General features: G+C 25.5%; 1 protein-coding gene across 4 annotated transcripts; it reads left to right on the top strand.

Moving 5' to 3' along the window:
• The first annotated feature begins 378 nt into the window (after positions 1–378).
• On the top strand, positions 379–7846 carry LOC113560957 (CCR4-NOT transcription complex subunit 4). 4 transcript variants are annotated; one of them, XM_026967097.1, is made up of 15 exons: positions 379–512; positions 883–1262; positions 2938–3024; positions 3142–3331; positions 3395–3491; positions 3873–4000; positions 4087–4231; positions 4308–4471; positions 5796–5906; positions 5977–6149; positions 6240–6361; positions 6459–6598; positions 7101–7172; positions 7247–7460; positions 7537–7846. In XM_026967097.1, the coding sequence occupies exons 1-14, from the start codon at positions 491–493 to the stop codon at positions 7387–7389; spliced, it is 1974 nt and encodes a 657-aa protein (XP_026822898.1). In that variant the 5' UTR covers positions 379–490; the 3' UTR covers positions 7390–7460; positions 7537–7846. The 4 variants fall into 4 exon arrangements, with proteins under 4 accessions (XP_026822898.1, XP_026822897.1, XP_026822900.1 ...); XM_026967096.1 differs by having other exon boundaries at positions 3870–4000; XM_026967099.1 differs by having other exon boundaries at positions 396–636; positions 880–1262; positions 3870–4000.
• The last annotated feature ends 2493 nt before the right edge of the window (positions 7847–10339 follow it).

Here is a 10339-nt window from a genome sequence, read left to right as displayed (position 1 = left end):
ATTCATATCTGGTATCTACAGGCTAGATGAAGTTCGTTCACCAGCGTCTGGCTGCAATTTTAGAACCTCTCTAATCTCTGGTAAATCGTATATACAATTAAAATGTCCCATGTAATAAGCAATAACAACTATGTAATTAAAAATTTTTAATCTTACACTACTGAAAAGTAAAAATAATATTATTTAATATCTTAAATTTAAGACTATTTAATAGTGTTCACCATCGTCTACTGATATTTCAAATTTCGCGGGTTACAATACTGAAAGCATCCAAAGACATTCGTGTTTAAATTATCAATAACGTTTACACTGCTCCGCCCCCCGCCCACCGTACAATAAACAGCTGCCTGCGCAACAATACACAAAAAATTTTCCGAGTGATTGTCGAATGTTGATTTGTGTGCGTAATAGCTTGAAAACCTGTGTCGATTGTCGAAAGTTTCAATAGTTCTACTCTACTTGGGTTGTCAATATTTTCGGATTACATTGTATGATACCTTTTTATCTATACGGTGAGGATTATCGATAGACTTACGTGTATTGAGAAAGCGAAACAAATAAATTCATATTATTACTCGCATATAATATAATATATATACAACATATACGTATATAATATAACAATTAAATTCTGAGGTAAGTACTGCAACAAAAGGTTATCATATTATATTATTATTTGGAGGACATTAACATCAGTCCTTCCTGTTCAGAATTCGTTTTATGAAAGTATTCTATTCTTCCTAAAAAAAAACTAATTTATAATGTTACAAATTATATTTTGTATTTTGATCACCTACTTGCTTGTCAATCAGCTTCACTAACCTACTTTAAAACTACTCTCAGTCGATGATGGGAATTATCATGTTTATTTGCGCCCAGCAGGTTTTGCCATGTCTGTTCTGAATCATATGTGTGATGATCAGCCCGAGTGTCCACTGTGCATGGAAGCGTTTGAGGTGGATGACCTAAACTTTTTTCCGTGTACATGTGGCTATCAGATATGTCGATTTTGTTGGCATCGCATTCGTACCGATGAGAATGGTTTGTGCCCAGCATGCCGCAAACCTTATCCTGAGGACCCAGCCGATTTCAAGCCACTCAGTCGAGAAGAAGTAGCTAAATTAAAGGCAGAGAAACGACATAAACATCAACAAAAAAAGAACAAGATCACTGAGGATAGAAAAGTGTTAAACAATATGCGAGTACTGCAAAAAAATTTAGTGTTTGTAGTTGGTCTGCCTAATCGGATATCAGAAGCTGAAGTAAATATTTAAGCATTTATTTATGTACTGTTTGTTCTTTCAGTTTATTTAAATTACTATCTCTAAATTATACCTTCTTTCTTTTATCATAAATTTACTATAAACTATTTTTTAATAGAACAAATAAAATTAACCTCATTTTATGATAATAATCTCACAAGAAATTATAAAATAAATAATAATTTATTATATCTAAGTATTTAAAATGAACACATATATTTGTGATAAAATTGTTTTATTGATTAATATTATCAAAATCCAGAATTCAAAAACATTTAAGTACTTATACACAAATATGTATTAAAAAATGTAATATACACTTATTATAATATGTTTGAATCAAAAAAACTAACATTTAATTGTACTAACTTAGATAGATAACTTAATTATACCTATTATTCATATTTGTATCTAAAAAATAATGTTAAAAACAGAGTAATATAAAATGTATTTTTATGGTAATTTAAAAATTTGTTAAAAAAAAGTTAGTACAGTAGACTACTGTTACAGCATTAAATATTTTTTTAAATATTGATAAATAACAATAAAATTTATTGATTTTCTTCAATAATAATATATGCTAATAATTTTCAATAATTTATTCTGGATCCAAGGTCACATATTTTAAAAATTATGTAAAAGCTTTTTTGTTGCTTTTAACTTTCAAATTATTGACATTTTTTTATTCTACAAATTTGAAAAAATAATATCGAAAAAAAAATTTCTTCTATTTCAATATTGTTTAAATATTTTTTTAAAAACAATTTATTTTATTATTATTAGTGAAAGTTTGTTTTATACCTAAATTGTTTATGATCAGGCATAAATGTATGCAAGTATAAATATGTGCAATTGGCTCCAAACATTTAGGCACTTCATGTTTCACATACTTTTAACATATTAATATCCATATCAACTGTTTTTCTGATTAGCTGTGTTAATGTTTAAAATTAGACAGTGCTTAATAAACCAATATGCAATAATGAGTATTTTATCGGCTGTTTTTATACAACCAGTGTCTGTACTAAAAAAAATATTAAGTAATGTTTTTGAATAAACAAAATGGTGCAAACCGTTTATTGTAAAATGTACAGTAATATTAAACATATTCAACTTCTTTAACAATGTTGTTCTATATTGATTTAAATCTATGAAATTGATGGTGCCTTGGTAGGTTGTTAATTTAGGTTAAAATTTGTATGTATGAATTATAGGACCACAAGTTGATTTATATACTTGACCCAAGTTTCTTATAGTCGAGTCCTATATTAGGTACACCTAATAAATAAAAAGCGAAAAATTAAAATTAGTATTAAGCTTTTTTTTTATTTTACAAGATTTTAATTTAAGAAATTATGAAAAAAATTTACAATTTTATAATTTGTATGTTTACTATTTTTTCATATACTGTTTTATTATATGTATTATATACATTTTTAATCTATATAATAATATTATCTTAGATACCTACTTATCCAATTAAGTAATGTTTTTTTCATTGAAATTAGTAAATTGAAAATTTAATTTATATTCTATAATATTTTAGGCTCTCTATCTAATTTAATTAACCTAGTTCAAATTATACATATTTCTTTTAAAAATTACCAAAAAAAAATACCAAAATAATTTATTTAAATTTGACTTAACATAATTTTGTAATATTGTGAAATTGTAGACGCTCAAGAAACATGAATATTTTGGGAAATTTGGAAAAATATTAAAAGTTGTTATAAATCAAAGTACTTCGTATATTGGCACACAGGTAAAATAATATTATAATTAAACAAATTATCAATTTTTTTTTCTGTCATATTTATTATTACGTAAATATAATTATTTGTTTATGTTAGTTAATCACAAATGTATTTTTAATTCTTAGGGTCCAAGTGCAAGTGCTTATGTAACTTACTCAAGATGCGAAGATGCGCTTAGGGCTATACTTGCTGTCAACAATGTCATTATAGATAATAGAGTATTAAAAGCATCTTTGGGTACAACAAAATATTGTTCAAATTTTATGAAAAATCAACCTTGTCCAAAAACTGATTGCATGTATTTACATGAGATGGGTAACTAGTTAAATAATAAATAATTTATTAACTTAAATGTTAAAAAAAAATACATCTTTACAGGAGAACCAGAAGCAAGTTTTACTAAAGATGAAATGCAGCAGGGTAAACATCAAGAATATGAAAAGAAATTATATGAGCAATACAATGTTGTGTTAAGGTATGTCATTACAGGGCTAGAAGTAAGTCACTTTTAAGAAATTGAATCACATTTACTCAATTATTATCCAAATTTATATTTGTATTTTGTTTAAAAAAACATTTTTGTCTCTGAAATATTTGTTCCAATAGTCTTTTATTCCACTTTCCACTTTGTGGAACAAATAATAGTTTTTACAAAAATAAGTAAATCAATTGAATTACCTATATTTAGAGATAAAAAAAAGATATGTATTTTTAACAGTAAATTGTTTGGAAACATTTATATAATACACTTCTATGCTTATATTTAGTCACATAGTCACTTATTAAAATAGCTTTAACCATTTCCAGCCCTATCATTATTATTATTATTAATCTTTTTTTTTATCTTTTTTAGTAGGAGACCAGAAAATTCTCCTCCAATTCAAATTTCTTCAGGTAATAATGGTGTTATTGAAAACTTGTCACAAAATAATAAGGAATCTTGGCCTTCTCTCAATAATGGTACATCACGCAATGATTCTCCTGGTAAAATATATATTAACATGTATTAATAGATCACACTTTAAACTCTTGTTAACTTTCTTGTATTGATCAATTGTAATTTTATTTAGTTGAAGATGATAGATTATATGAAGTAGAATTTAATTTAACAAATCACAATTCACACTCTGATAAAACTTTAGAAAAAGTTGAATCTCAAAATGTTAAAACTAATGGTCATAAAAACAAAAAGAAATCTAGTTCACCAGAAAATAGGTTTGTAATTTATTTATTTTTTATGATTTTAAAATGATATTAATTTTATTAATAAGTACACTATTGTATTTTTCAGGAAAGGTAAGGTCAAAACTCCAAGTTCCATACCTTCAGCTGAAGAAGAACAATTAAGTACATTAGATGGTGAATGTACTGAAAATAAAAGAAATTTGATTAAAGAAATTTGGAATAATGAGCCATCTCTTAGCAATAGCCAATTAGAAAACGATACCCAAAGCGGTATGTACTTATAAATTTATTACATTTGTTAAATTGAAAAGTTTGATGTAACTTTAGTCAGGTATAGAAAATTATCAGGAAACTATTTTTTTTTATTAGGTATTAACAAAATCAAAATAATTTTTTATTAATTCGGAATTGTATTTTGACATTTATCTACAAGTACAACATTTTTTTGTTTCCCCCGCCACCTTCAATTTTTTTAAAAGAATGTAACAAATTTTATTTTTAAAATAAAGATAAAATTTATTAATTTATTTAATTACTTTCAATTCACTAAAAGAAAAAGAAAATACTAATTCTATTTCATTTTATGTATTGAATTAAAATTTACGCTGTGGATGACATCAATATTGTACAATTAAAATCATTCACATAATGTTGAATTACATCAAATTGGCATCTTGTATCTTGTACCTTGTTAATTCACTACAATTTTGTCAATGTTATGATAAAACTATTGGTTTTTTTTTTTTAATATCTTCAAGTAGTATTTCATGTGTATATGTAAGCAAGTTGTACATTGATATTTTAATTTTTTTATCTTTAATATATCACGTTCACTGCAAATCAATTTTATATACACATACCTTGGTGCTGGTCAAAATTACATCTTTTTTTCAAATCTTACTGTCTTCCTCAGCAGTTCCCAAACTGTTAAAGATCACAACATCCTTGAGAAATTTGTGTTTCATAGAATTCACTTTTTTAATAATAATTTTTAATTGTATAAATAATCCAAGTATAATATAAAATAACTTCCTCAATAATCACATTCATCTGGTGGAACCCTTGAGACTGTCCCAACACCTGGTGTCACAAGGTGTCAACACCTTGGGAAACGCTGGTCTACTTAAAAATAGAAAATTTGAGATATACTGAACAGCATTAACAAAAAAAAGAGATTAAAGTGTTACGCTGGCCAAATTAATACTATTTGTAAACAAATGTATAAATGACACCTTAAAAAACAAACAAAATAACACCTCTAAGTATTATCTTACAACAATTGTATTAAAACCCCATTTTTTCAGTGTCTTGAAAAGTATACTCAAATATGATATGTAACTAACATGTTTAAACAAAAATTTATAATAATATAGATTTATTTTTTAAACAGTGAAGTTTTAATCAAAATATAGTAAGTCCCTACTTCCTAAATCCTAATAATGAATAGGACTGCTGCTTCCTCACTCTTTTCCCCCCATACACAATATCTAAATTTAGATTTATTCATTATCAGTTAATATTTTTAATTTTAATGGTTTTTTTTTATTTCATTGTAACACCTAATAATTATTTTTTATGATTTTACTTTATTTAGATTCTTTATTTGAAAATCCACAAAAGCCAGCTTCAATATTTGAACAAGATAACAATAATTCATTTTTCTCTTCAAATTTCTCTAAATTAACAAATGGTAAAACCAGTCCTGGTAAGATCATATTTTGTTATTATTGTTTAATTACCACAACAATATTAATTTTTGTATCTATTATGTACAGTATTAAACAGTGAACCCGATTGGAGTCCTCCAGTCAGTGCAATTTTACCTCCAATACCAGATGTCCTACCCCAAGTACAAACATCTGAAGATTGGCAAGCAGCATTTGGTTTCTCAAATAGTAGTAATAATTCTCGGAATAATTATCCATCTTCAGATATAAATAGAACAATGGTAAAGTATTTCTTATGTTGATATACTTGATATATATAATTAAGTAATTTAAAAAATACTATATATTCATGAATTGTTTATGTGTTGCAGTTAAATTTACCATCAGATGATGATATATTTGATTCAGTTTCGGCTACACAACGTGCACTTTCAGAATATATGGAACAACAAAATCATATTAATATGTATCAATCTAGACTTCAAAATTCCGGGTACAAAAAATTGAAAATAATAATGCACTACTAAAAAAATCACTGACTATAATTTTATAATATGTTTGACTATGTTAACGATTAATTTTTTTTTAAGGTTTCCTTATTGCACAAAATTAATGGATAATCTTCATATAAATAATACAGCTCCCACAAGAACATGTTTACCGCCTCCTGGATTTTCATCGGCTCCAAATCAAGTCAATTCCTATGGTATCAGTATTCCTCGTAACACAGGTGATTTTCAATTGAATATATTTCACATTTTAAAAATGAAGCATTAAATATTAAGAGGACGTCATAACCACATGTATTGTCTTTGTCTTATGAACGTAAAACATAGTAAATTTGCGTTCAGTAGATTCAATTTTATGCTGTTAGCTTTAATAGTAAAGTTAATTTACCTATTATCAAACCTAAAGGTAATAATATTATCTAGGGCATCTCATAGGTTTTTATTGATATGTTAATTTTTAAGCGAGTTATAGTTATGTAAAATATTAAAACTTTGAAATGCTCAGGTACTTCCTCTTAATAATATACTTAAAAGTTATATCAATAAAGAAATTAGAAATAAACTATATATTTAATATAATAATTTTTCATGCGGGTATTCTTATAGAGTTAAGACCCATTGATAAATAATATTAAGATTATTGGTGTAAATAAAAAATAAGATATTTATAAATAATATTTAGTTTAAAAAATATGTCAAAAAAAGTTAATATTTTATCTGCAGGTAACACTAGTAAATTGCCACAAAATAATCCATTTGCATTACAACAACAATTACGTCAATCATCTTCACATAGTAAGTATCAACAAAGTATAATTTAAATGAATATAGTACATTTGTACTATATAATATAAATTAATATTATTTAGATTTGGATTGGTCATCAATAGATCCAGCAATAGTTACAGCAAACCCACATTGCAATTTATACACAACACCACCACCACCACCTGGTTTTAATATGAGACAAGCATTTGACTCCAATCTATGGTTGTTTAACAACCTAATATAAATGTGCCTTTACCTCCATGTGATACTTGCGCAAGAAAGAAATAGAAATGGCAGACATTTATTTCAATTTTGGTTTGTATTGAATTATTATTATTTATATAATTAAATATATAGTGTTATTAATTAACTATATTACTTTTTTTTACAGATTATGAAAACTTAACAAAATCCCGCGCAATATATTATATTAATTTATTGAATTGTTTACGATTCAAGAGAATAAAAAATTGCCAAACATTTATTATTAATACATTTATTATCTTAATTATTATTCTTATATATTATATAAATTGATTATCATAAAAATATTTAGAGCTGCTTTCAACATAATTTTATTATTATTTCATTTAGTTAATAGTTCTTTAAACAACATCTAATCAATTATTAACTTTGTCGTCATTTCTGGAGGTATACGTACTGTGCAAATGGAATATTAAAAACAATTTATTAAATTCTTACATTGATTACTGTTTTATTTGCTCAAAACTATGTTATTGAATTGAGTAAATAACTAATAAATGAAATGGGAAAAAGTCAACTTATGACTTTTAATACATAATTATTTTAGTATAATTATATTGTTATTTTTTTATAAATAAGCCAACTGATTAGTACATTATTTTCAAATTCAAACATTCTCATCTGATATTTATTATTTATATATATTCTATTTAATTTTAAATAATAACAACTACACTTGACTCATTTGTTTTTCAAAACTAATGGGGTACAAAATATATGGGAAATAATATTTATTTTACATAATAAAAATTTGAGCTATGACTTGTTGTTTTTACAGTTCTACCTTGTGAATATAACCATGAAACAGATGATCCATGTTAAGGTAAAACTGTACACTGAATCTGAAAATAAATTTAAAAATAAAATTCACTCAAGCTCTCGAACCAAAATAAGATATACGTTGAAATATAGTTTTGGCCAAAGCCCAATAGCATAGATGGTGAACAAAAAAGTTATCGAAGCTGTCAAGTAATAAAAATATAATGACTTCAAAAAATATACTTTTTCATAATTTTTAAAATTTTAATATCATAAAACTGAAAATAATTTTGAATTTTTTACTTAAAATCTAATTTATATCTTATGTGTAGTGTATTTGTATGAACATATTATATCCTCAACATTAACATTCTTCGTAAAAATCATAAATGTCTCTACCAAATAATCATTTAAGAATCAGAGAAGTTGTTATACTGTTGAGTACCTAAGTGTAGCTTGTCTTTTTATAAAATGCTTAAACTTGCTTTGAAAACAATGTGTAGGATGATTTTTTACTATGTCTTCAAGCTTTTTAACCAAGCACAAGACATTTTATCAATATTTATATTTATAGAAAAAGTTTAAATTTTACAATGGTTTCACAACTTAAAATTACAAATTAGTATTATGCCTATATATTTTTGATATTTTTAAATTACCATAGCGACTTATGAAATCCTTTATATTTACAAACTATTTTTCTCGGAAACAAAAAAGTTATACACACATATTTTTTTATTATTAGCTCTTTTAGTACAAAACTATTACTATTACAGTTAGACAGTTAAATTATACAGCATTATTGACAATATATATAATATGATAAAAACAATAATTAAATGACAAAACCAGCTTCTAATATAAAGGTGATTATTTTTTTGATAACTATTTCAGAATTAGATCTGAAGATGGAGAAAAGGTTGAGAGGGATATTGATGGCATTAAGAGAACTGAGCAAAATTAGATGTTTGTTTATTGACAGTCAAAAAGTTTATGTTGAAGGTTGCAAACACTTTCAGTAATTATGTACGTATAGAAGACAGGTACCCTGTGGGAGGGACACGGAGTCGGTTAAAACAGACAGTAGTTCTTGATAATTTTATGTTGTTGAGCCAAACTTTTATTAGGTATATTGAGGGAAAACATTTTTGTATTTGGTATCAAAATTGGCTGGCAATTACTCCGGAGGTTGAAACTATGGCAACTTATGATTGTGGTCAAATCACAATTAAAGATAGTAATATATAGTAATACTATCTTTAATCGTGGGTCAAATCCATCCAAGGTAATTAAGCAAAGAAACTAAGGAAGGCAAAATTGTGTTGGCAGTGGATTTGCTTAGCCTGTCCGCCACTTCATTACCATGTATTCTAATATAACTAGGGATAAGTAGAACTATATATTAAGTTGAATTAAGCTAAAGAATTGTCTGGTTAAGGTATTTTATATTTTTAATTAGTTTGGAATTAAAGGAACATAACATTTCAAATTAACAATTCATTAATTGCCTAATTTCTTAATTTATTTTGACTGATTAAATTAATATTTATTTCTGAATCTATTACAATTTCATAAATAACAAATTTTTTTTTTATATAAATAACAAGGAATTATTGATAAAAAGTAAAGGATTTGGTTTGATTCATAACTAATGTTCATTATCACCGAGGATATGAGTATGATTTAGGGCAGTGGTTCCCAAACTGTGCACCGCGGTCTACGTAAAATTGGTTATCGATGAGTATTTTTTTTGTTCTGTCTTTCGTGTTATTCACAGCAGGACTAAATTGGATCCAACAAAAGGCACCACAGAAAAAAAGTTTGAGAACCGCTGGTCTAGGGCTTGATCACTCATTGAAATTATATATTTTAAAGTAAAATAATTTTAATTTGTATAAAATATATTATTGTATTGAATTACAGTCTTATACACATAGATTACTTGATAATGAAATTCATATTATTAAAGAAACTAACCCAAAAGACTTATAAATTATAATTAGGTAGAAATTAAATTGTAATTATAAAATGTTATAAAATATATAATTTATATTTAAGTAAGTACCTACAAATTACTTTTTATTGAACAATCCATTAATCTTGAAAACCCAACTATGATAGAAATAAAATTATATTGGTATTGCTGATCTTTTGAATGATTGTATTCTATA

The sequence above is a fragment of the Rhopalosiphum maidis genome, chromosome 4 (assembly GCF_003676215.2).
Source record: "Rhopalosiphum maidis isolate BTI-1 chromosome 4, ASM367621v3, whole genome shotgun sequence".
Taxonomy (NCBI): Eukaryota; Metazoa; Arthropoda; class Insecta; order Hemiptera; family Aphididae; genus Rhopalosiphum; species Rhopalosiphum maidis.
This window is presented reverse-complemented; position numbering and strand designations above follow the sequence as displayed.